A 27,400-nucleotide genomic window follows, 5' to 3' on the forward strand; every position below is an offset into this window, starting at 1 on the left:
GGATCTTGTATACTCAAATTACCCATTCAATGGTATTCTATGGGCTTTTAAAGTAGGGTGAATTGGGGGATCTGGTCTGCAGTGAAGAAACTTTGGAAACTGTGTTGGATCCCAGGAGAAACACTTGTCCTTGGCACAGGTGACTGTCAATTCCCTTTTGAGGCAACACTGATGGTAATTTGATGACAGTAGTTTTTATGAATTAGAAAGCACGTTTGTCTGACTAACTGAGCTTGGTAGTCTGGTGGGGGTGCCGATCCCAGGGAAATTTTACGTAGGAATGGATGAGCCAACTCAGAACATGTTTTGGGACTATTTCTTTTTTTGTCTTAAAGGATGGAAATGGTTTGTGAGTCTGTGCTTCCACTACAGTTGTAGAGCAGACCTGATTATCATATGTAGAACTCCATATTCAAATGCTTCTTCTTTTGGGCTAAATTCTCAGAAAGAGCAATGAATGAAGAGGAAGCATGCCAAGCTCGGAGGGAAGCTGAGGAGGTGGCTTCCTCTCCAAAGGGGTGCAGACAAAGCGGTGACTCATCACAAACTCATCTTGCTGACAAAGCTAGAGTTTAGTAGGCTTTTTCGTTGGGCCACCAACAACTCCCAAACCATGACATGGAGACTTTGTAGTTATGAAGGCTTGGCCTTGGCTTAGGTTTGTTTCTTGCTAGGTATCATAACTTAACCTTCCTATTGCTCTCAGTGTTTTACCTCGAGGCTTTTTACCATTCTTTTTCTCTCTCTCTTTTTCCCTCCCTCCTTCTTTTGCTTCTTTCTTTCTTTCTTTCTTTCTTTCTTTCTTTCTTTCTTTCTTTCTTTCTTTCTTTCTTTCTGTCTTATTTTCTGTCTTTCTTTCTTCTTTTCACTACTTCTCATGTCTGACTGGCTGGTGGCTGCCTGGCTTCTGGCCCTGGGTGTGTTCTTTTCTTTCTCCCTCATTCTCTTCTCATTCTTCCCTCCTCTTTCTATGGAGCCTAGATTTCTCCTCCTACTTCTTCTCTCTGTCTGCCAGCCTCACCTATCCCTCTCATGGCTAGCTATTGGATGTTCAGCTTTTCATCCGATCAATCAGGTGTCTTAGGCAGGCAAGGTAAAACAAATGCAACACATCTTTACATAATTGAACAAGTGCAGCACCAACAAATGTAACACAGCTTTACACAGCTCAGGTGATGCTCTGCAGCATTAACAGATGTAACACAGCTTTACACAGCTCAGGTGATGCTCTGCAGCATTAGCAGATGTAACACAGCTTTACACAGCTCAGGTGATGCTCTGCAGCATTAACAGATAGAACACAGCTTTCCCTAGGTAAAATATTCCCCAACAATAGAGGAACCCTATCAGTGTTACTAATTTATCTCCCTTACTTGTAGTAGGTTCTAGTGTTAGTGATACAATAGGTACAGCTGTTGTCATTTTTTTTTAAAATCAATTCTTGGGGCCAGGAAGATGGTTCAGTGGAGAAAGCCTGAGGACCGGAGTTCAGGTCTCCAGCAGACATCTAACTAGAGCTGAGGCCAACAACTAACTAACAACTAACAGCTAATGCCTGTTAGCTCAACACTGGGAAGGCAGAGGCAGCAGATTTCTGGGACATGTTGGTTGGTTAGTCTTTCCGATGTCGTGAGCTCCAGGTTTAGTGAGAAATTCTGCCTCAAAAACTGAAGTAGAGAGTGATCAGATATCTGATGTCTACCTCTGGCCCCACAAGCACACACACACGTGTGCATCCTCCACACACAAGCACACACGTGTGCATCCTCCACACACAAGCACACACACACGTGTGCATCCTCCACACACAAGCACACACACCACACAGCACATGCAAATATGTTTTAGAAATCAGGTCTCCTGATGCTTCTGCAGTGAGGTGCCATCTCATCTCAGTGTGGCTGGTATAGATTTTAAAAATATGGATAAAAAGAGACTCACATGCTAGTGGTGGGAGCGCAAGCTAGTTCAACTGTTAGGGAGAACAGTATGGATGCTTCTCAAGAAAGAAAGAAAGGAAGAAAGAAAGAAAGAAAGAAAGAAAGAAAGAAAGAAAGAAAGAAAGAAAGAAAGAGAAAGGAAGGAAGGAAGGAAAAGAAAGAAACTCAAAAATAGAACTATGGTGATTCATTATTCAACTGCTGGTTACATAACCCAATGGAGTGTAATTAGCATATGAAAACTATACCTGCATAGCTGTGTTCATGTGGCATATTCTCAGAAGCTATAGAATCAGCCTATCCATGGGTGAATAGTAAGGAGCATGTGGTATTCATAAACAATAAAATGCCATTCATCCCTACATCTAATGTCCTGCCATCTGCTACAAGATAGTTAGGTAGAAAATGGACTGTATTGTTGCACACATTCCTTCTCATGTCTGGAAGCTAAGACGTTGACTTTATGTAGCACACTGAATATTAGAACTATGAAATGATTAGGAAGTGTGAGTAAAGAGAGATTGGATTTGATTAGAACACATTGATCAGCATTGATACACATTAATCAAAATAAAGCATAATCAATAAAGAACATTATACCAATATTCAGAGAGCAATGTGTACACCCATTTTCCAGATGAAAGATAAGTGTTAGGACTTTAAAATGTATGTAGGATCAGCTCCAAGCAGGATAGAGCCTACTTCTCTTTGTCTCACTACTACCAGAATTACTATCCATGGAGGAACCTTTGACTCTTTCATTTAGGCCATTGGTACCTTAAATACACTAGTCAGAGAGACCCATGGACCTATACTGCTCTAAGGGTGTATTTAAAGACCTCCTAGTATGAATGGCACCCAGAGATGTGTAACCTAGCACCCTCAAATTTATCTGACTTAAAACTTCCGTTCCTCTGAAATCCCAGTTCCTGGAACTGATGGCTCAGTTGTTACAGTGCTTGCTGCACGTAGGAAGAACTAAGTTTGAGACACAGAAACCTACATAGAACAGCCAGTGTGGTGGTGTGCTTGTCATGTAACGTAGAGGTGGAAACATGCAGATCCCTGGAGCTTGTTAGCCAGTAGCCTAACCCAGTCAGCAAGCTTCAGGTCAATGAGAGATTCTTTTTCAAAGAACAAGGTTTAGCTCCCAAAGAATAACATCCAAGGGTGACCTCTGACCTCTATGCGCACCCACCCACACAAGCATATGTACATCTGCACCTACACACATAAACACACATATGTACAGAGAGATACTCAGACACACAGGAATACACACATCTCAAACCTCATCCCCCCACTTTGGTTTTTTTTTTTTTTTTTTTTTTTTTTTTTTTGAGACAGAGACTCTCTATGGCTACCCTAGAGCTCACTATGTAGATCAGGGTGACCTTGAACTCACAGATCCACCTGCATCTTCTAGCTAAGTGCTGGAATTAAAGGTGTGTGCCACCATGCCAGGCCCAAACCTCCATTATTTGGGACTTGGTTTAAATGTCTCTGCTTTTAATCTCATATGAATTCAGTATTACAAAAATATGTGACTGTAAGATAATACTTATTTTCACATTCTCTCTGCTTTTCTTGTTTCTGGGGATGGAATTTAGGAAGAAGAATCGCATCAAGAGAGCGAGTGTCCTGAGCTGGAAGAGAAGATGCTGTCAGGTAGAGGACTGTCTGTGTGGCTCTTCTTTGGCCAGCCGCTGTAACTCACAGCCAGGCTGAGCTCTGCTCTTGAGTTTGCAGAGACGTGGTATTGCTGGCGATGTTGTCCAGGCAGCATACCTGAAAAATCCCTTTGCACTGCAAAAATGGTTCTTTCCCTTTCTTGTCTTCCTCCACGCACTGATGGCAACTATGGATGAGACGAGGCTTGCAAAGGAGATGAGGTGCTGATGCGGATGAAGAATTTCAGATTCAGTAATAAAGATAAGGGGTGTTTATAAGAGCCAGAGGGGATGGAGGACACCAGGAGAACAAGGCCCTCTAAGTCAACATGAGCACGGAGTCACGGAGACTGAAGTAGAAATCACAGGGTCTACTGGTCTACCCTGTGTCCTCTGCATGTATATTATAACTTTCAGTTCAGTATTTTTATGGGATCCCCAATATACAAACGGGTGGACCTCTTGTGTACTTTTCCTTATGTTTGCTTGTCCTGTCCAACTCGGAGATCTTGGAGATGATAGTTTTTGCCTTGTCTTATTATATTTTATTTCATTATACTTTATTATGATTCCTTAGAATCTTGTCTTTTTTTTTCTAATGAGAGAAAGAGAGTGGACCTGGATGGGAAGGGAGGAGGGGAGGAACTGGGAGGAGCAGAAGGAAGGGAAAGCAATCAGGAAAAATTATGTGAGGGAAAAAAAAATCTATTTTCAATAAAAAGAAAAATCAAGGAGTATAGTTGCTTACTGAAATACTTATAATTATCTTGGGAGATGTTATTTAGAACAGTTTGTTGTTTTTCTTTTAGATGTTAGTGTGGGGTCAAGTATACAGTTTTGCTGAAGTGATTTACTTCAGAACAGAAAGGACGAGTGTGGAGAGAAACAGCCAATGGGGAGTGCAGAACTTCAGACTGTAGGCAGAGAGAATCGTGAGAAACAACGGTCAGAAAAATAAACATTGGTGGAGAGGACTTAAACATACCCAAAGCTAAAACTCAGGACTCCCGCCTTTGTTTCCTAACAACTGTTGTGTTTTGTATGACTCAGAACCAAAAGATTGCTCCAGATGTGGTGGTTGCTAGAAGCAGCTTATCATTTAGTAGAAATCAGGCAGGAAGGTCACAGAGCTGAAGGTGATAATGGAGAGATGACGCAAAGTGAGAAAAACGTGGTGTCCTACTCTGGCACGGTGGAGGAGGGGGTCAGCTCCTAACTGGTCATGGCATCTTCTATACGTGTATCTGTTTCTTTGTGTGTGTGCCCATGTCATTGGGCATGTGGTGTGGTCAGAGGACAGCTGGTAGGACTTTGTTCTCATGTCCGCCATGCAGGTCTCAGGGATAGAACTTGACCCATGGGGCTATTTCACCAGCACCCCATTTCCCTCTGTATCTGTTCTTCCCTGGCTTCTATACCCATACCCCACCAAATACGACCCTTGTTTTGGTTTGGTGCTTCTTCCTAGGACACTCTCCCTTGCGGATAGATTCCTGTATTTCTGGTTCACTGGTTGGGTGTTAGCACTAAGGTTCTGTCCTACAGAAAACTTCCCTGACCACTTCCCATTCCTCAGAGTCGCTTCCCTCATGGCCTTCCTTGTTGAGCACCTGGAACAATCCTATGTATAGTAGTCATTGGTGGGGCACTCCCCTGCCCCTGCTCTTTTTAGATGCAACCCTGAACTTGCTAGGTAACTGAGGGTGACCTTAATGCTCCTGCCTCTACCTCCAAATGCTGGTTACAGGTGTGTACCACTATACTCACTTCATGTGATGCTGGGGTTAAACCCCGGGCCTTAGACATGGCGGGCAAGTGCTCTCCCAACTACGCTAGAACCTAGCCCTTAGGAGTTTCCTGCTAGTGAGTCTGTTGTGTCCATTTGTATACAGCGTTGTCTTCTTCTGTAGGATGAAGGTGGTTTGGTGAGGGCCAACTCTGTGCTGGCTTTGCATTTCTGAATTAAATAAAAAGAATCAGACATGGTATCTGTACTCAAGGCAATGGAACATGTCTAAAAGACAGATGTGTTTATAACAAGAAACTGTGAAATGTCTGTGTTATCAAAATACAGCTGGGAACTGTGAAGAGGAGGCAATCAAGTTTACGCTGGGGGACTGTGGCCAGGAAGGTTGTGACAACCTCGGGGTTGAGGACACTTGAAATGACATTTGGAGTTGGAAAGGAGGCGCATAAGGCAGAGTTGAACTTCTGTCTGTTGCCCGGGAAAATGGCTCTGTATGTCACCTTTGCACTTTTGCCCTTGATTTTCAATTCCTCATAATGATCTTTGCTGGGTCTGTGCAGAGTCACCAACAAGCAGACCAGGAGCTTAGAAGTCCTATTTGATCTGCTGGCTGAATGTCCATTATAGCTTAAGGATGTTTGTTCATATGTATGGGAGAGTATTGCCGTTCTCCAAAGATTTTCTTTTGTGTGTGTGTGTGTGTGTGTGTGTATACATGTGTAGGTGGGAGGGGTACATATGTATACATAGGTTCATGTGTGTGTGTACCCCAGAAGTCAACTCTAAGTATCATTCTTCAGAATTGGCATCTTATGGTTTTTTTTTTTTTTTTTTTTTTTTTTTTTTTTTTTTTTTTTTTTTTTTTTTTTTTTTTTGTTTTTTTTTTTTTTTTTTTGGTTTGTTTGTTATAGAGAAAGGGTCTCTCACTGGCCTGGAACTTGCCAGCTTGGCTAGGCTGACCAGTCATTGAATAGAAACCTGCCGCATTTTCTGACTATAGCTGGCTTTGTGAATGGCTCTGCGGACTGAACTCAGGTCCTCATGCCTGAATGACATGCACTATACCCACAAGGCCATGCCTCTACAAGGATTTTCTAAGATACAGTTGACTCCATTGAGTCCTGCAACACCTTAGAGAAAAGAAAGGCAGGCATTCCATTTCCATTCTGCTAAGGTCCTGGTCTTAGGATCGCTGAGAGTATCGCTAGAAATCTAGAATCATAGTAAGATTTCCTTCAGCCAACACATTTGGAGCTAGAACACAGCTAGGAAAAACAGTTCTGCAGAAAAGGAGGAACAATGCTTAGTTTGAAATCTAGAATCTCATGACAGGTAGGGTGATGCATATCTGTTGTCCCAACACCGAGAAACAAGGAATCATGAACTTGAAGGCAGCCTAGGCTGTGTAGTAGATAGAACATTATCTGAGAAAAAGAAGAAGAAAAAAAAAAAAACAAATTGAATGGTGATAGTGCACACCTTTAATCCCAGCACTTGGGAGTCAGAGGTAGGCAGATCTCTGTGAGTTTGAGGCCAGCCTGGTCTACAGAGTGAGTTCCAGGACAGCCAGAACTACACAGTGAAACCCTGTCTCGAAAAACCAAAAATAATAAATGAATATAAAAATAAAAAAGAGAAAAGGAAAGAAACCTAGAATCATATTCTCTCTCTCTCTCTCTCTCTCTCTCTCTTTCAGTTTTTCAAGACAGGGTTTCTCTTTGTAGCTCTGGGTGTCCTGGAATTTATTCTATAGACCAGACTGGCTTCGAATTCAGAGATCTGCCTGCTCTGCCTCCCCGAGTGTTGGGATTAAAGACGTGCATTACCACCACCCAGCTAGAATCACATTTTGTTTGTGATTATTGTGCATTTAGATTTAGGACATAGGACATATGAATAAGTGACTTGTGTTTTGTTATCTTAAAATCCCACCTAATAGTTTTATTCCATAAGTGAGAATTTCAAGTAAATAGTAGTTTCTCACCATTTCTTTATAGATTTGGTTAAGTTTTTATTTATGTGTCTACCTGTGTGAGTTTATGTGCTCAACATGTGGGTAGGTGGCCACAGAGTTCAGAAGAGGCCATCAGATCTCTGGGGTCACAGGTGGTTGTTAGCTGCCCAGTGTGGGTTCTGGGAACCGAACCCAGAACCTCCAGCTTGTACTCTTGACCCTGTCTCTCCAGCCACAATTTCTCAGTAGCTCTAAACTTCTCTGGATTTACTCACTTCATGTGTGCTGTAGAGTCCTTCACTCAGGTTTCATTGCTGTAGGGCTGTCTCTAGACCATTTGATTGAGAGCTCCTGTATTTGTGAATCATTCTTTGAAATCCTGCTAGGTGTAAAGCAGGTAGATTGTGTTTGCTAAATTTTTTCTAAAGTATGAAAGCACTCATTCAGAACTTTTTTTGGATGTCTAGTATGTGCTAGATATCGTATGAGGCCTAGGCCATATTTAGCTGCTACGTACAAAAATACATTGCTATGCCCCCGGGAGTTTATAGACAACAAGAAATGAAGCCATTAACCAAATAAAAAGAAACTGAATACTACACAAATGATAGCCTTTAAACAAGTAAAATGTAAATTATAGAGAAACCAGAGTGCTGAGGAAGTCTTGTCTTTGTGGGCCTTGTAATTAAACATGGCCTATAATTTATAGACTCAGAGATCCAAGAATAAAGGCATGTGTCTAAACAGAGACAAGACCAGAGGGTCAGGGAGACAGCTCAGTCAATTAAGTGTTTACCTGGCAAAAATGAGGAGCTGAGTTCGATCCCCAGCATCCATATTTATGAAAACCAACACAATTTGGTGTCTTAGGGTGTGCTGGTACTCTTGGTGTGTTAGGGTGTGCTAGTACTCTTGGTGTGTTAGGGTGTGCTTGTACTCTTGATGTGTTAGGGTATGCTTGTACTCTCTGTGTGTTAGGGTGTGCTTGTACCCTCGGTGTGTTAGGGTGTGCTTGTACTCTCTGTGTGTTAGGGTGTGCTTGTACTCTCGGTGGGTTAGGGTGTGCTTGTACTCTGTGGGTTAGGGTGTGCTTGTACTCTCTGTGGGTTAGGGTGTGCTTGTACTCTCTGTGTGTTAGGGTGTGCTTGTACTCTCGGTGGGTTAGAGTGTGCTTGTACTCTCTGTGTGTTAGGGTGTGCTTGTACTCTCTGTGGGTTAGGGTGTGCTTGTACTCTGTGGGTTAGGGTGTGCTTGTACTCTCGGTGCTGCCGAGGTGGAGGTGGGCAGGTCCCTCGAGCTTCCCGGCCAGCAGCCTAATCTGTTTGTCAAGCTCCAGGTCACTGAGACTCTGATCCAAAAAGTAGAGTGGGGAGTTGCAGAGATGACTCTGTGGTTACAGCATCCGCTATGCAAGTAAAAAGCCAGTGCTCCCCGAACTTGTGTAAATGCTAAGTGGCCATGACAGCCTGCCTGCAGTTCCAGCCTTGAAGGCAGAGGCGGGGGTTCTGCCAGAGCAGGTTGGTGAGGCAGATTAATCATGTTGATGAAGTCTGTGCTTTACCCTGCCTCAAAAGACAAGGTAGAAGAGCAATGAAGGAAGATCCCTTGCGCCTCCATTTGTGCCTATCTACACGAGAACATACGTACGTCCATATATACACCATATATACATGCACATGAAAATAAGAAAAGTCAAATCAATAACAACAAAATCAAAGTGGACAGTATCTGAGGACTGACCCGGAGGTTATCTTCTGATTGGCATATGCTTGTACATAGAGGTACACCTGTGCACACACAAAACCATGCACATGCTTGTGTACATGTGCACACGCATGAGCACATGCTCACATACACAAGGGTAGAGGGCATTGCAGCACGTAAAGGATGACATGAGCAATCGAGACATTCAGGAAGTTTTCTCAGAGAACATGACATAAGAAGTGGACTACAAAGATGGATATTGAATTCATTCGTCATGGAGATACATTAGCCAGGGCATTAATAAAGTAAAAATCAATTACTTTAATTGATTTCAAAGTGATACATATGTAAAGATCAGCTTTTGTCTTGGGCTCATGACCTAATCCTTAGGTATCTGTCACTGTATCTGTCTTGAGATATATAGGGGCCACCCAAGAGACAATGACAGTTCCTTGGGGGGGGGGGGTTAATCTTTATCACAGTCATTGTCTAGTCTCTGTTTCTGATAATCCAATGCTTCATGGGAAGGGGTTCTTAGAAAGTGTGTTGACTGTAGTAGACAGAACCCCAATGCCTACCTAGAACCAGGTAGCATTTCCTTGAGTCTCCATGGAAGTCTAGCTGAGCACAGAAGGGTTTCTCCTTTATATAAAGTCCATTTTTCAGAGTTGCAATGTTATCGCTATCCTCCGCTGCTCCCTTTCAGCAAGAGGAGCATGGGGTTGCAGGTAGGTGATCTGTTTACCTTGGTCCCCAGCCAGCTCTCCTTATGCCCGGCTCCTCTATGCAGTCTTCCTCCCTGCACTCTCAGCCATGACATGGCCATGGACATCTTAAAATCAGAGCAGCTGAGAACACCCCAATGCAGTGTCCTCCTCTGACCAGATCCCCTTTGTGGGAATACACATGTTCCTCAAAGTAGAAAGGAGAACACAAGAGGAGGAAGTCTTAAGGGAGAAAGGAAAAGAGAAGGTAATTAAAGCAGCTGGGGGTGTCTGTGAGAAGGAGGAAACAAGCCAGAGAGGGACAGCAAACATAAGGGAAGAGACAACAAGCTATGGAGGACAGGGACAAATGAGAACAAAGCATAATGACACATATGCATGAAAATGCCGTAATAAAACACATTGCACACATTCCCTTGTAGAGGCCACAGCAGTTAGCAAGGTGGGTAGACTCTTCTTTGAGTTTAGTATCATTGCCCATATGTTATCCGTGCTCTGTAAATCACCCGACACTCACGCTTCTGTAAGGAATTCCAGTAACACTCACTGCGTCACCAAGCTAGCCTTGAATGGAGTCCGTCACTGGCCTTATCACATTTCCCCAGGAACGGCCACTTATTTATCACCTCCTTCTCATTCTGCCTGGCTCCTAGTTTTTTGAACAGTAAGGGGCATGCTGCCAGCCATACAACCCTTACTACACTAGGATTGTAAGTCTCAGATTTACCCAGAAAATGAAAAACTATGGTGGCTGTTGGAAATCTTTTTGATATCAGCAAACAGGCAAAGAAGGATGAGTGGAGCAGAGGGTGAGTGGGGGAGACACTGTCAGAGGTAATCCTATCGCATGGCCACCCCTTTCTTCACCTGAGCAGAGGAATACCAAGAATCACAGGCAAACACACGCAAGGCTTCATTAGGCTGTGTGCTTCTCAAGAGCAACGGACTGCATCTGTTTGAAAATGAAATCAGGGCCAAGGGAGATGTCTCAGTGAGTCAAGTGCTTGCTGTGCCAGTCTGGGGACCTGAATCCCCATCACCAACACCAGAGGCCGGCATGGCAACTAGTGTCTGTTGGAGGCAGATCTAAGCAGATCTCCTGAGATGGTTGGCCATCCAGCCTAGCTGACATAGCCAGCTCCAAGTTCTGTGTGAGATCCTGTTTCAAAAGATGACATGGTCAAACAATGATGACATTCTGAAGTCAACTTCTATCCCACACAGCCACATGGGTGAGCACAAGTGTGTAGTAAAAATACACCACGCACATGTGTGCACACACTCACTTTTTAAACAGAAGAAAAAAGTGAAGTCAGATCCTTCATGGGAAGGTGAAAATTTGAAGGAGTATCACATCTGTTGGAAATAACCCTCACTGTGAAAATAAAGGAAAGAGTATAGAATCATACTTGGGCTATGGTTATAAATGCACAGAGAAGAACAAGATTGAGGTTATGGTTTTGTGAAGAATCATGGTTGTTGGTGGAGGGTTTGTGAGTGAAAAATTGTCATACTTACGCTTTCCTTTGCTGTAGTCAGAAGGTTGTTGTTTGGATACCAGAGAAGAAAACAGAGAGATTTTACAAGAATGAGGCCAGCCTGCCATACAGAAGCATTTGTCAGCACAGAGGTGGATCAGAGAGCTTGGACTTGGTAAGCCCATAACCAGAAGTAGCTGAGGACAGGGACATACACCTACATGTGTCTTCTCTCCTGAGAGCATGCCTCACTTCTCAGCAGCTGCTATGCCTGAGGCTTTCTCGGTCTATAATAACCAAGACTCTCCAGAGAACTAGAACCACTTGATTACAGATGAGGGAAGGGATGGCTGGTATGCGGCTAAGAACCAGAGGAGCCACGGGGCTTGAATCCCAATCCAAGGTCAGTGGAAGACTTCGCGGCGCTTTAGTGACTTTTCTTAAAGGCAGAAGTGTTGATTTGGGCTGGGTTTCAGAGGGTCTTGTCTGTGATTGGGATTACTGGTTGGCCCCACACACTCAGACAGACAGAGGCACTGGCCAAGATGTAACCTTTCCCCCAGAACCTGCCTCATTTCCTCTAACCAGTTCCTACCTTCTAAAGTTTTCACTACTTCCCCCAAATGGGCACCACCAGCTGAGGACCAAGTGTTCAAGACATGCACCTGTGTAAGCCGTTTTTATTCAAATCATAACACCCAACCCAAGCAACTGAGCTCCCCTCACCCTTTTATTCTGGCTCTACAGAAGAGATCTTTCTTCCCACGGCAGAGAATGTCTTCTTTCCTGAGGGCCCTCTTTTAATACACGTCTTCAGAAACCACCCTGACCCAAACAGCTAAGAACCATCTGGACACTTTGGGCCTACTCAGGCTTACCCACAGGATTAGACATGACAATGTCCCCAGGGAAGCCTCCTTTCTATTGGCCTGTCCACGGAATGTGTTCCTTTCTCTGAGTCTTCTGTGGTCATCTTGCATTTTATTTTAGAAAGCACCTCTTTGGTTTATGTATGTATTTATTTTATGTGTGTGTGCCTGCATGTCTGCATTGACCTGCATATAAGAAGCCTGCAGAAGTCAGAAGAAGGTGCTGGATTCCCTTGAATTGGGGTTACAGGTATTTGTGAGTGGCCATGTGGGTGCTGGGAACTCATCTCAGGCCCACAAGCCAGTAAGTGTTCTGAACCACCGAGCCATCTCTGCCGCCTTTAACTCCAGCACTCAGGAGGCAGAGGTGGGTAGAGGCCTGTGCGTTTGAGGCCTGTTTGGAACAAGCAAACAAAGAAAGGCAAAACAGCAAAAAGAAACAGCTGGTCAGGTTTAGTCTGGGCATAATAGTGTATACCTAGCATCCTGTGCTTAAGAAGGTGATTTAAGAAGATCCTGAGATATTCTTAAATCAGCCAGGGCCACATAACAAGAGACCCCTGCCATCTCAATAACAGTCTCATACATACACACGTACACGCGCGCACATGCACACACACACACACACACAGAGAGAGAGAGAGAGAGAGAGAGAGAGAGAGAGAGAGAGAGAAATTTTGCATATTGAATCAAACTTTTAAATATGCTTAAGAACCATAAAGAATATATTATCAGAGTGCCTACCCCACCTATGCTGCCAGGACCGCAGCAATGGCAATTCCTGGTCAGTGCTGCAGAGACCCTTAGGGTCAGTCCTGTAAGTTGGAGCCACTGAGTGAGTAAAGGTTTTGCCAGGGCACCCTCTTTTTGCTAAGGGTCACCTGGAGCTGACTGGAGCACATTTTCAGAATCGGCTGGGTGACACAGTTTAGGCAAGTTTCATTTCCCGTGGTTTGTAGGTTATTTAAGTGTGTACTAACAAACCCCAAACAGTCAAAACTCTTCAACTGAAAATGGTCACAGTGAGCACAAGGAGACAAACCACCGTGCAGTTTTGTAAGTCCTGTGAGGAAGTGAGACCAGGCTTAGGCTGAGCAGAAACCTGCTTTTCCATGTGTGGAGTCAGCCATGGGAGAGGTTCACCTAGCAAAGGCTAGGCCTTCTTGCTGGGCAAAGCCAGCAAACACATTTGTTCATACAGTAATAAAATAATGTTAATGTCAGGTTCTCTCCCTCCCCCCCCAGAGAGAGAGAGAGAGAGAGAGAGAGAGAGAGAGAGAGAGAGAGAGAGAAAGAGAGAGAGAGAATGTATGTGCTGTGCATACCTGTTTATACATATGTTTACATGTGTGGTATATGTTCTGTGTTCTGCTGGAAGCTAAGCTTCACCCCAGGCCCTGACATTCATATACTCAAAGGGTCTGGAATGTTCTGGTGGAAAATGTATCCAAAGCCTCTCCCCCATCTCTCTCCAAACTCTGCTGCATCTCAGAAAGCCTGCCAAGTGATGCCCCCTTTCCCAGAGAAGCTCAAGACCACTCCCACAGGGTATTTAAACTGCCCCCCCCCCCAGCAAACAGACTTGTGGTTTTCTGGTCTTCCTTTCCTGTCTCCTCTCTGGGAGGCTGGGAAATCATCTGGGAGTGTTTTTAGAACCTGAGCTTTTTCTAATTCAGTTTGATTTGGTCTGATTTGGATTGCTGCATTGGTGGAGAGGCTAATGGGGTACAGAAACTTTTCAGTATATGTGGAGGCTAGGGTTTGACAGTCAACACCTTCCTCAGCCTCTCTGCTACTTCCATACCAAGGGAGGGTCTTTCACTTGAACTCTCCAGAGCTTAACTGGTCTAGCTAGACAGCTTGCTCCAGGGTTCTCTAGTGCTTAGGGTTAGTTATAGGCACTCTGATCTCAATAACAATCACAGACACACACACACACACACACACACACACACACACACACACACACACAAAGAGAGAGAGAGAGAGAGAGAGAGAGAAAGAGAGAGAGAGAGAGAGAGACAGAGACAGAGACAGAGAGAGAGAAACTTTGCATATTTACACGTGTGTAACCAGCACTTTACCTACTGAGTCTTTCCCGTTCCTCCCCACCCCACTGCCCTCCCATCCCCTATGAGGCCACCTCCCCAGCCCAGCTTTTCTAGGTTCATTGTAGTGCAGGTCTAAAGTGAGCCCTCCACTGAAATAAGCTGTCTCGATCACACATCCCCTTTGATTGCACACACACCCATCCACCCAGTTTTCCAAGGCTCAGACACCAAAGTGAGGAGAAAAGGAAGATGAAGCGATGGCATTCATCTGTGACTTAAGCTCTTTGAGAGGCGGAGGAAATATGAACTCAAGTTCAAAACCTACCTAGGCGACAGCATGAGTTCAAGGTCATCTGGGCAATTTAGTGAGCCCCTGTCTTATAAAGAGGTGAAGGGGGAGGGGCGAGATCATAGCTTGATGACAGACCTGATGCTTAGCATGTGCTCTGGTGTGTGCTTCAATCCCCAGGTCAAAGAGGGAAGGTTCGGGCAAGTCTTTTAGGAGAGGTGTTTGCTGGGATTAGTGCTGCCTTTCAGGGAGATCTGGTCCCCACACTCCTTCATCTCTTCATGAGACTCTTAAGTCTGCGTGGATTGTGTCCTCACTGCCTACCAGCATTTCCTTCTCACTGGGCTTTTCTGGGCTGCCTTCAGGAACCTCTCCTTCATTTCCCGCGTGGACTTGTCTTGCCGAAACCAGTGACTGCTATCTAACACGGCCCAGTTTGCTTGCTTCGTGTCTGTCTGCCCCTCCGGGGAGGCAGAGATGTCCAGCTTCGTTACACACTGCTGCTGTGTGCACACCGAACATCCCCATTGGAACCAGGGCCCTAGCAGGTGCTTAGTGGGTATTTGTTGAAGGAGGCAGGGATGTTTGTCCAGTCTCTTAAGCTATAGGCTAGTTAGGTGACTCAGAAACCAAACACTTTATCTTCGGTTTGTTGTTGTCCTTCAGCTTCCCACACAATGCCTGGAATGCTGGAGAACTCCACAATTTGAGAAGGAGGGTCTGAGTCATTTACAGCAAAGCTTTGTGAAGTAAAAACTGTTGCTCCAAGGGATGTCAGAGCTGCTCCAGACATGGATCCTGCCTCCAGGGAGCCAAATATGTTTCCTTTATCTTGAGTTTACTTTCTTCCCATTCTCTTAATCCTAGGACAGTTTGAGAGTTTGTGGGGGGCCTTTTACTAGAAAAACAACTACTATATCAGGTTGCAGCTGACTTCTGACAAAGGCTGGTTCCCTGAGTGTAACGGCGTAAGCGAATGCAGACAGATTGTCAAAATATAGACAGCTTTAATGGAGGAATAGACTTACAGAACCACTGTTCCCGCGGAGACCAGGAAAGCAGAAGAGGACGCTGGGAGCATGCTCACCAATTTTATAGGAGAACTTTAGCCTGAAGCGAACACACCCCCTAAGGGGTGGGACTTATCCCTACACCTGAGCCCTTTATAGTCTTAACGAGGGCTCAGTGCTGAAGCACTTGCCTGCTATGTGCAGGTCCTGGGTTCTGCATTAAGTTCTCAGCTTTTCAACAAATGAGTGAAGGAAGAAAAAACCCTTAATGATCTAACCTTCTAGCCTACGCATCCAGCCGTCTTCCCTTTGTTTCAGGTTCTAGAGATTGGATTTCACTGCCACCTGCTTTCTTCCTGAAGAGGAGAGGAGTGGGGGCAGATTTAAGGAAGTGAAATGTGGCTATGAACCCTGACCTAATTCATAAGGGAACGTTTCTTGAATTTCCTATTGATCCTGCATTGTCAACTATAGAGAGGAACTAGGAGAGGATTGTTGTTGCTTAGTGTCCTCTCCAGTGGCCTCAATCGCCTTACCCAGTAAGGAACCATTTCTCTAGTGACCCAAAGTGGGAGTAACGTGTCCCAGGGAGGAGAAGAAGCAGTAAGCCCTTCCGGGTATAGAATGGAAAGAGATTCCTTTGCTTGTTTTAAGTGATGTGTGCTCTGCTTCCCACCCACTGCCATTTCCATCCAGAAGCAGTCAGCTCATGGCACGGGGTTTCAGAGTTCTTAACACCCTCTTCTGCTAAGCCAAACTTAAGGCTACCCATGCTCTGGAAACACAGTGCCTGTCCTCCTCAGTCACCAAGACAGCAACTTCTGCACACACACTAGATTTTCTTACTTCTGATAATGCCACAGGTCGTTTATTGTTCATGAATAGGAAAATGCCAAAGAGAAATAAAAATGGGGCTTTGGTTTAGACCTTTGCGTTCAGCTATTTCCACATCTCATCTGCTATTGACTGAATAGGGATATGTGTGAGCCAGACAGGGGCCAAGGGGCTGCACTTTGGTCTCAACTAGTTTGGCATTATGTCACACACCCAGGGAGGTGCTTTGGTGGCTTTAGGCTTTATTTCTTATACTGTATGTCCTTCCTTATGTTTCTTCACACAGTAAGAGTAGAGGCATGGAACTTTCCAGAAATTTACCTTCAAGCTATATTGATTATCTAGAAATGTCCAGTATGGTAATATGTAGAATAGAAGTGCCTGAATTTTTAGTGTCCCAAAATCTGTATCTACACTATTTTAGATTTTTAAGTTTCTACTTATTATTATTGTGTTTGCAATGCATGATATATGTATCTAGTCATGTGTGCAACAGTACATATATGGAGGTCAGAGGATAACTTGGTGGAGTTGCTTCTCTCTTTCTGACTTTACGTGGGTCCCAGGCATCAAGCTTGGTTTGCCAGCTTCCCACAGTAAGCACTTTTACCCACTAAGCTATCGCCAGGCCTCTATTTTACCTTTTAAAATATCATCGTATTTGCTTGCTTTAAACTGAATGTGGCTCCTTTGCAGAGATCTCTTGAAGGAGGAACTGATGTGAAGGTGACATTTGCATATAAAATCAGAAGTGAGGTTTTCAATGCTTCTCTCTTGGAAGAACCCCATAAGCCCTCCCCACCTCCCACTTCCCCTGGTGTGGGTTTGAATGACTAGCCTGTTTTATCTTTGGAGTGCGCCTTTCTTCCCAGTCTCAGGTTGCAGAGAGTAGAAATCGCCTAGACATTCTAGCTGACTCTCTAAGAGGGCGATCTCAGAGATTATTGTTGATGCCATTGTTTTTACTGTTACTCATGTCCCCCTACATAAACTTTTTTTTAAATGAGAATTCTGTCTCTAGAGATGCTTTGTGCAGTTCACATGTCATCCCCCTCCTCTTCCTTTTGGCGAGGCAAGGTCTCAGAAAAGACTGAACCTTATGTGGCAGACCCCTCCTTGCACCTCCTAAGTGCTGGCTTAGAGGTACATGCCACCATGCCATCCAAATCAGCTCACTTATTCCCATACACACTCTGGTTTCCCTGGGCTTTGCAGATGAGATACCTTACCAGATGTTTTGGTATCACACTGTGGGTCATCAGGCCCTCTCCTTAATGTCTACACAAGGAGAGTCAGACTTGTCCTCACTGTTCCTCCATAGCCCTCTCTACAGCCCTGGAAAACATCCAAGTTTGTGTATATAGCCAACCGTCACACCTACAGGTGTTTCATCACCCTCTTGTTAATGTACTGTCTCCACTTGTAGCTCCTGCAAGCCTTTGTATAAAGTCTTCTTATCATGAAAATGCCTCCCTCTGGGAACAGCCCTCCACCCATCCTCAATGGGACTTAGTGGATGAGTGAATATGCCACTTGCTTCCCTACAGCAGAGGATGGTATAGCATGTTCTACCCTGGGTCCAGTTTTCCCAGCATGCGGAGGCCCAAAAATGTGAGCCTGTTTCTATCTTGTCTGAAAGAGAGTTTGAGGTTGCCCCAAGTTGTTGACAGCAAGTGTGGCTACACACCCTGACATAGGGAGTAGTTACTTTGTGTTTTGGACATTAAGATGACCCATACAGGAAGATCCAATTCACCCTGACCAAAGTTCAGAAAATTAAAGCATACTTCTGCTCCTTCTTTTGAATTAGGAGGTTTGATCTAGGGAGTGACTGCCTTCAGGATACTCGGTCTAGGGTGGGTTCGCTGCCTAAGCAACAGAATACTTTTCTCAAGAATTAATGACTTGATATCGAGAACTGAAGCAAGTAGCTGTTCTAGTTGTGCTATGTATCATGCTAAAGCAGTCGCTTGCCTTCTTCCTCCGGTTGTATCGCGGTGTAAAAGCAAATGGAAATTAAATGTGGACGATTTCAGAATTCCCTGGGACTCCCTCCTGGTCCTATCCAGTATTTCTATTTTATTATTTTCACTCACATCTTTGTTCTCTTTACTAACTTTTCTAATCCCCATGCCCCTACTTGATAAGTGGTACCCTTGTCAAAGCTGGTCTCTGACACAATCAGAGTGCAGCCACGTCACCCTCAGGAGTGGCTGGGTGGACACAACTCCCTGGAGATTCTTTCTCTTGCCTGTCTTTTCCCCACACCTGGCAACTCCTACCTCAGGTGAGTCCTTTGGGCTCATTCATTCTTTTTTTTCTAATTTTTTTTTAATTTTTATTGAGCTCTACATTTTTCTCTGCTCCCCTCCCTAACTCTCCCCTCCCCTTCAACCCTCTCCCAAAGTCCCCATGCTCCCAATTTACTCAGGAGATCTTGTCTTTTTCTACTTCCCATGTAGATTAGACCCGTGTATGTCTCTCGTAGGGTACTCATTGTTGTCTAGGTTCTCTGGGATTGTAATTTGTAGGCTATTTTCTTTGCTTTATGTTTAAAAACCACCTATGAGTGAGTACATGTGGTAATTGTCTTTGTAGGTCTGGGTTATCTCGCTCAAAATGATGTTTTCTAGCTCCATCCATTTGCCTGCAAAATTTAAAGACCTCAACATAAAGCCAGCCACACTGAACCTCATAAAAGAGAAAGTGGGAAGTATACTTGAACACATTAGCATAGGAGACCACTTCCTAAATATAACCCCAGTAGCACAGACACTGAGAGAAACAATTAATAAATGGGACTTCCTGAAACTGAGAAGCTTCTGTAAAGCAAAGGATACAGTCAACAAGACAAAACAACAGCCTACAGAATGGGAAAAGATCTTCACCAACCCCACATCAGATAGAGGTCTGATCTCTAAAATATACAAAGAGCTCAAGAAATTGGTCGTCAAAAGAACAAATAATCCAATATAAAAAAAAATGGAGTACAGACCTAAACAGAGAACTAACTCTCAAAGGAATCTAAAATGACTGAAAGACACTTAAGGAAATGTTCAACATCCTTAGTCATCAGAGAAATTCAGATCAAAACAACTCTGAAATTCCATCTTACACCTGTCAGACTGGTCAAGATCAAAAACACTGATGACAACTTATACTGGAGAGGTTGTGGGGGAAAAGGGAACACTTCTGCATTGCTGGCGGGAATGCCAGCTGGTATAACCCCTTTGGATGTCAGTGTGGTGATTTTTCAGAAAATTAGGAAACAATCTTCTTCAAGACCCAGTAATACCACTTTTGGGTATATATCCAAAGAATGCTCAGTCGTGCCACAAGGACATGTGCTCAACTATGTTCATAGCAGCATCATTTGTCATAGCCAGAAGCTGGAAACAACATAAATGCCTCTCAATTGAAGAAAGGATAAGGAAAATGTGTTTCATTTACACAATGGAGGGCTCACCCATTCTTTAAAAACAACTGAAACATATTTGGAAGCACCAATAGCTTGTCTTAGATCACATTTACAATATAAAAAAATGTAAAAATGATTCAAATAGGTTGTAAAGATGGCTCTGTAAGTAAAGTGCTTGTCAACTAAGCATGAGGGCCCAAGTTCAGATCCCCAACATCTGTGTAAGAGAGTCGTGAGGCTGGACGGATGGGTCAGTGGTTACAAGCACTGGTTACAGTTTGATTCCCAGCAACCCCAGGTTTGCTCACAACTGTCTGTAACCCCAGTTCCCGGGGATCCTACACATTTTCTGGAGGCACCAGCATACAAGAGGCAGACATGGTTGCCTGTGCTCTAAGCCCTAGGCTTAGAGCAAGATAAGTGGATCCCTAGTTGTTTTCTAGCTAGCCAGTCTAGCCAAAACAATAAGAGACCCCATCTTGGAAAAAGTAGAGAATGCTAGTGGAAGATACTGGAAGATTCCTGATATTGATTCTGGCCTCAACATGCAGGTTGTGCATGAGCTTCTGCACATATGCACACACAAATACAGAACACACACACACTCATTTTTTGTGTGTATGTCATATACACACATTAAAAAGTAGCATATATAAAAATAACAGTGAGAATCATTAAATTGCATAATTAAAATGCATGATTACTGAATAAAAAAGTGAAGGAAAAAGAGTAGGGAATGAGTACTCCTAAAGTATGGAGATTTCTATTGTGACATAAGGGAGAAAGAAAGCAGGCAGAAGGAAGAGTCCAGGCTGCATATGGCCAGCAGACTAAACCAGACTATGATAGAACGGGGAGAACAAGAGAGGAGCCACTGACCAAGAGCAGTGGCCTGGACTGGGAAGAAGCTCAGCCCCTAGGAGGGAGAGGTTTGAGTTAGGGGGAGGGTGAGAAGCACTGGGAGCAACCACGGATCCTGAGACTTGTCCTGGGTAAGAGATCTAACATTTAGCCTTTTGTTGATGATAAGGGACAATGCAATCTTTTCTATAACTTCTGTATGCTCAAACTGGGGTGTCATTGTTGGGGCCGAGAAAGGCTGGAGTGATGTTCAGAAGATAGGAAGAGAAGGCAGTATAAACTCTTTTGCTTGCAGTCCAGGTTCTGTGAGACCACCTGGGACTAGGGAAGTGCAGGTTCCTTTGGAGTAGTCTTGAAAGACGGACTCCCTGGGCTAATTTGTTGTAGGCAGCCATGGAGCAGTCCATAGCTGACCCGAAACCTGCTGGGACAGATGACTAGGGAGAGAAGGTAAAGTTAAGAAGTTTAGGGAAAGATTGTCTTCAGTGTTCATTTGAAACTTCCAGGCCCATGATCCTTGTATTTGAAGGAGGGGAATCCCAAGACCAGGGGTGAGAGAGATCACGCCTTCAGGAATAGGAAGGTGGAGAAACATAGGTTGTTGATAAACAAGAGCAATTATCTGGAGTCCCTTTGACCTGTGAGAGGTGAAGTCCAGTTGACTCCTTGAAGCTTATTTGAAATTGTTAAGTTATAAAAGAGAGTTACAGCTTTAGGTATGTGCGCGTTAGCACTGTAAACTATACTGGAATCCACATTGTAGAAAAGACATCATTTACTATGGTGTCTTTAAGTCATAGTAAAAGCTGGAGGATCCAAGAATGATTTATATAAACAGCATTAACAGTTTTCCTGTATATCCAGAGTGTTGGATATATAGATTGGGCAGAAATGTTTTAAGCACAATGAGAAGCACTTTTAAGTCTATTCTTAGAAGACAACCAAAGGAAATTTAAAACCTTGACCTTCTGATTGTAACAGAGACTGCTCATTCATTTCCAAGTCACCCAGATACTAATAATCACACAAAAACTATACTAATTGCAATACTGGTTAGTCATGGCTCGGTCATATTCTTAGCTAGTTCTTACATCTTAAATTAAATTAACTCATTTCTATTAATCTATGTATCACCACAAAGCTGTGGCCTACTGCTAAGGTTCAAGTGTCTGTCAGCTTCAGCAGCTATGTGACATCTCTTTGAGTCTGCCTACTTTCTATATCTCTATTTGAATTTCCCACTTGGCTTTATTCTGCTAAGCTATTGGACAAAATAGCTTTATTCATTAGCCAATAAAAGTAACACACACAGAAGGACACCCATATCATCTCCCCTTTTCTGTCTAATTAAAAAAAGAAGGTTTTAACTTTAACATAGAAAAATTACATATAAAAACAGTTATCAAGCAAGAATTACAGTTACAATATTTAATCTATTTATATCTGGAAAGTTTCTTATCTAATTTATCTTTTGTCCAAGAAACTGCTCTTGTCTGAACTGCTTAATGGTATGCTGTATAAACTGGACATGCAAAACCCACAGAAAAATGACTGCTGAACTTGCCTAAAGAAGGTGAGACAGCCCTTCATGGTCCTTTAATTTAGCAGCCCCAGAATCAAATGTCTTTCGGCAGCCAAAAAATTAAAAGAAAACACAATATACATAATCCAGACTCTCTGTATATATTCCATATTTACATGGATTTTTTTTCTTACTCCCTTAATCCATGAATGTCTGTACTCTTCAAAAACTTTTTTATTTTTAAAAACTATTTACTTCTTTTTATATCTGTCTATACTCTTTTTCCTCTCTCTCCCAAACCTACGTACATTTTTAAAACATACTGTGACCTATTCAGAGGTTTATTTTTGTTTGAATCTGTCTTTATTGCATATCTTAACCATTTTCTGACCAGGAACACTTTTTTTTTTTTAAATTGCTAAGTAGCCACGGCTAGGATCAACTTCACAGCCCTGTTGGTTCTGCCCAGTCCAATATGACAGAGGTATGTTCACCACTTCTGCAAGCCATGCTCACCACTCCAGCTCCGGGGATGCAGCAGGTCTATGTCACCATTAATCAACTAGCAGCACTTTGCTCGTAAACCCCATTTAAGTGCAGGACCTCCTGAAAGGCTCAGAGTTTGTATTGCCATCATAAACCAGGAATCTGACTCTAAAAGGAATCATCCAGTTTTTGCTGCCAATGCTGAGACAGGAAGCCTTCTCTTAAAGGAGTCATGCCTCTAGCAAGCAAAAACCACCCAAGAAAATGCCATTACCAAGAAGCCATGCTTAATTCTGTTCTTTTGTGTTTAGAATTCCTTTCCAAGCTCTCTCAGGTTTTATGTGGTTGTAGTAGGCCCACATTAGCATCATTATGTAAATGGAGACTGCTTGTTCATTTCCCTGCCACCCATACCCAAATAATTACACAGAAACTGTATTAATTACAATACTGTTTGGCCTATGGTTCAGGCATATTCTTAACAAATTCTTAAATCTTAATTTAACCCATTTCTCTTAATCTATGTATCACTACAAGGCTGTGGCCTACTGCTAAGGTTCTAGTGTCTGTTTCATTCAGCAGCTACATGGCATCTCTTTGACTCTACCACTCTTCCTGTATATCTCTGTGTGGATTTCCCACCTGGCTTTACTCTGCTAAGCCACTGGCCGAAACAGGTCTATTCATCAGCCAATAAAAGCAACACTTACAGAAGGACCTCCCACATCATGTGACTGACAGTAGGCAGTGCTTCCCCAGCTCACCAGAACCCCATCGATTGGTGCTGAAAGTATAACAACAGCATGGTGAGGAGGAAAGATTTTATTTTTCATATACTTTTTACCACGATACACCGGTGGCTGCTTCCTGAGAGCAATCATTACAGGGCAAGTGCTTTTAAAGTTTAAAGTCTAAATGAGAGACTAGCAAAAAGTTCCTTTAACTCATTTGACTGAACTATAGAGGCATCAGGCTCGGGGAAGGGAAGGGAAGCCCTGCTCCAGGGAGGGAGAGGTTTTGGGTTGGGGATGGGTTGTGCTGGGAGGAGCTACCGGTGCCTAGTGAGACTTGTCCCAGGTTTCTTTGAGACCTCACAGCTACTTAGAATAATAAAAAATTTAAAAATGTAACATGTGTAAATATAAGTTAAAGTATGTGCTTTAGAGTACTCATTCCTGATTGGTCAACATGGTGGCAGACCTCAAAAATACTTGGTGGGAGTTTCTGCTCATGTTGCCCTAGCTGATTACCCATTAGATGTTTAATGATAGGTAGAAAGAAATGTTTATCCTTTTTAATGTCACTGTCTTGAAGCATTAGCTATTGCCATACTCTGACTCAACATGAATGTGCTTGGTTTGAGTGTGGATAAATTGGAATCATGGTATCATTTAATTTGGAGTACTAAACACAGATGCAAGTACTCATCTCAATTGCTGATTGGCTCTGGGGAAACGTCTTGAGAAAAAAAAATCAGCTTGGGGAAGAACATCTCTGGCATCTAATCCCTCACTACAAATGACGAAAGAGAACCTATAACACAACAGAATAATAAAGTCCTTCCCGAAATAATGTTTTCCTGTTAGCACATTAACAGGTTCTGACCATAATTGGTAACCAGGGGAAATGCAATGTTTATGTTCCTTATAGTCCCACAGGAAACAGTAAATAATTCTGAAATCCCAAAAGAAGATCTTAACTAATGCGGCTGACACTCTAAACACAGTACACTCGTTTAATACAAGATTTTTGTTTGGTTTGTAGTCTTAAAAAAAAAGTTCCTAGCATTTAAAAACTTGTAAAAAAAATAGGTTCAGTTACCCAGCTTCAGTTTCTACAGTGATGGAGGAAGGACATTGGTTAATTATAATAAAGAAACTGCCTTGGCCCATTTTATTGGATAGAAAATTAGGTAGGCGGAGTATACAGAAGAGAATTCTGGGAGAAAGAAGCTGAGTCAGAGAGTCGCCATGATTCTCCCGCTCCAGACAGATGCAGGTTAAGATCCTCCCTGGTAAGCCAGCTCGTGGGCTAAACAGAATATTAGAAATGGGTTACAACAATATGTAAGAGCTAGCCAATAAGAAGCTGGAACTAGCCGGGCCAGGCAGTGTTTGAAAGAATACAGTTTCCGTGTAATTATTTCGGGCATAAGCTAGCCATGCATGCGGGCGGCCGGGTGCCTGGGACGCAGCTCCGCAGCTCCTATTTCAACAGATGGCGCCCAACGTGGGGCTAAATCCACTTAAAAACCTGAGAGGGCTTAAAAAGGAGAGAGAGAGAATTTAAGACAGCTTTTTGCTGTTTCTGGGTTGCGTGCTGCAAAGAAATTGTCCTGACTCGGCAGCAGGAAAAAACTGGCTGTTTTAAAATGCCGGCTTTCTGGGCTGTGCCGCCATTGTGATCTCTGTCTGGCTCCGGTGGGAGACAGAGCTTATGAATGGAGCATTTGGATTAAAGTGCTATGATTTGTTTGATGGCAACTAGACTGCTGTGTGCCTAAAAGGGGGACATTGCGTGCTGCAGCTCAGAGGCACAAGCAGCTCTGCCATGCTAGTGATGCAATGTGCAAGGATCAGAGGCACGAGCGGCTCTGCCATGTTGGACTGGGCGGGGCCAGCATACAGTACCTGTTTTTGACCTAGGAATGTCACAGCTTAGATTCTTAAACGCTTAGTGATTTAAAGGCGCAAAACAAAGTGCTCCTGGATAGTAAAAAAATTACAGATTCACAATAAAACAGATTCAGACACTGTTGGATGAATGTACGTAGGCTTGGGAAAGAGAAGAAAAAGAATATAAAAAAGTTAATGTCTTAAAAAGAAAAAGGGTAAAGTCTTTAAAGAGACAGAGTACAGAAGTACAGATAGTTATAGATTAAGAGAAATAAAGAAAAATAAGCCACGTAAAAATGGAAAATTCACAGAGAGTCTGGATTATGTACATTGTGTTTTCTTTAAAATTTTTGACTGTGAAGGAGCTAAGTACAGAGAGACATTTCATTATATGGGCTGCCAAGCTAAACCAAAATGGATTTCATGAGGGTATTATGATTTCAGAATTTGGGTCTAAGGATATGATGCTTTGGAGAGGGTCTTCTTTTGTTTTTGCAGAGGATGAGACCCTGTGGATTGCATCTATTCCGATTTGGTATGATAGACCACGCCCTCCTGAAAGGTTGCTGTGAACACCCTCAAAAAATTGCTTCGCTCAATTGCCAACTGAGATGAAACTAGCACACAGGTTATATCATGAACAACCTAATTAACGACGCCCCTATTCAGCAGGAAGCAGTTTGGAGAGAAAAAACTACGCCCATGTTCCCAAATATTGTTTATAAATGTTCTTTTACATTTAAAGGGGGATATGATATAGATATGAATAATTTGCATTGGTATGGATTTTAAGGTCAATTTTGTTATATGTATATGTATTTTTGATCTTGATTAAGGTATTGTGATTGTGTAGTTCATTTAAAAATGTAATGTATAATTAGGAAATATAGGTTGTTAATGGATAATCATCGCTAATAGTTAAGCTTGTAGTCATGTTAATTAGATTTTCTAGATATATAGAGATATATTTCAGTTAGATAGGCATTCTTCATATCTTTCAAAGACTGCAGAATATGGCATTTAAAATATTTTAATAACTTAGGACTTTTCATGACAAGGAGACACGTCTGCTCCTGGCAGCACCAGCTACTTCAAGAGGAAGATGGGCATCGAAGAGGATCCTTATGGAGTTGGATAGTCATTTGGGCAAGAAACTGCTCTTGCCTGGACTGTTGCATAAACTGGACACAGAGAACCCTCAGAGAGAGGACTGCTGAACTTGCCTAAAGGTGAGATGGTCTTTCGGGGTTCCTGATTCATGAAAGAGTCTGCGAGACATTCTGCAGGACACAGCAGAAAATGACTGAACTGTCTTTGAAATTTCCTGCTTCATGGAAATGTCTCTGGATACCATGGGCCTGTAGGCCGAAGATGGATGCCCCAACGGTACAGAGGAACTTTGGGTGACTGTCCAGGCAGCGAGATGTCTCTGTCATTTCTAGAGTTTTCTTATTTCTTGTTTACTTAGGTAATATTATATCCTTCTGGAGTCTTTGATGGAGTTGAAGAATGAATAGTTATAGTTTTCCTTAGTTATGATAAGAGATAAAATAGATATAAATATTGTAACTGTAATTCTTACTTGATAACTGTTTTGTTATATGTAATTTTACTATGTTAAAGTTAAAGCCTTTCTTTTTTGTTTAAACAGAAAAAGGGGAAATGATGTGGGAGTGATTTCTTATTAATAAAGAAACTGCCTTGGCCCATTTTATTGGATAGAAAATTAGGTAGGCGGAGTAGACAGAGGAGAATGCTGGGAAAAAGAAGCTGTGTGAGGAGTCGCCATGGTTCTCCCGCTCCAGACAGACGCAGGTTAAGATCCTCCCTGGTAAGCCAGCTCGTGGGCTACACAGAATATTAGAAATGGGTTAGAACAATATGTAAGAGCTAGCCATAAGGAACTGGAACTATCCGGGCCAGGCAGTGTTTGAAAGAATACAGTTTCCGTGTAATTATTTCGGGGCATAAGCTAGCCATGCGGGCGGCCGGGTGCCGGGGACGCAGTCCCGCCGCTCCTATTTCAACACTACAGAAATTGTAAGTAACCAAAAACAGGCCTAATAATGTGTCCCTAATAGTGAAAACATCAGCTGCTCTGTATCCCTGGTTGCCTCTCCCTGGGGTCCTGAGGGCATTTGAAGCTTAAACGCCAGGTTTACTGGTTTAAGCTGTGAGAGGAAATACAAGCAGGGGAAGGAGACACAAAGAAGAAACCTTGTCATTT

The 27,400-nt window shown here is 43.1% G+C and overlaps 1 protein-coding gene across 1 annotated transcript in view; it reads left to right on the forward strand.

Annotated features, from left to right (window-relative positions):
* Window positions 1-27,400, forward strand: part of Fam107b (family with sequence similarity 107 member B) — a 222,596-nt gene that overhangs the window by 74,130 nt on the left and 121,066 nt on the right. Inside the window, exon 2 of the mRNA XM_050150556.1 lies at window positions 3,551-3,608. Coding sequence (XP_050006513.1) covers window positions 3,551-3,608 — 58 coding nt within the window. The remainder of the gene's footprint in view (window positions 1-3,550; window positions 3,609-27,400) is intronic.

Source organism: Alexandromys fortis, unplaced genomic scaffold (genome assembly GCF_014885135.2).
Source record: "Alexandromys fortis isolate MF-2015 unplaced genomic scaffold, M_Fortis_MF-2015_v1.1 scaffold_69, whole genome shotgun sequence".
In the NCBI taxonomy this organism is placed as follows: Eukaryota; Metazoa; Chordata; class Mammalia; order Rodentia; family Cricetidae; genus Alexandromys; species Alexandromys fortis.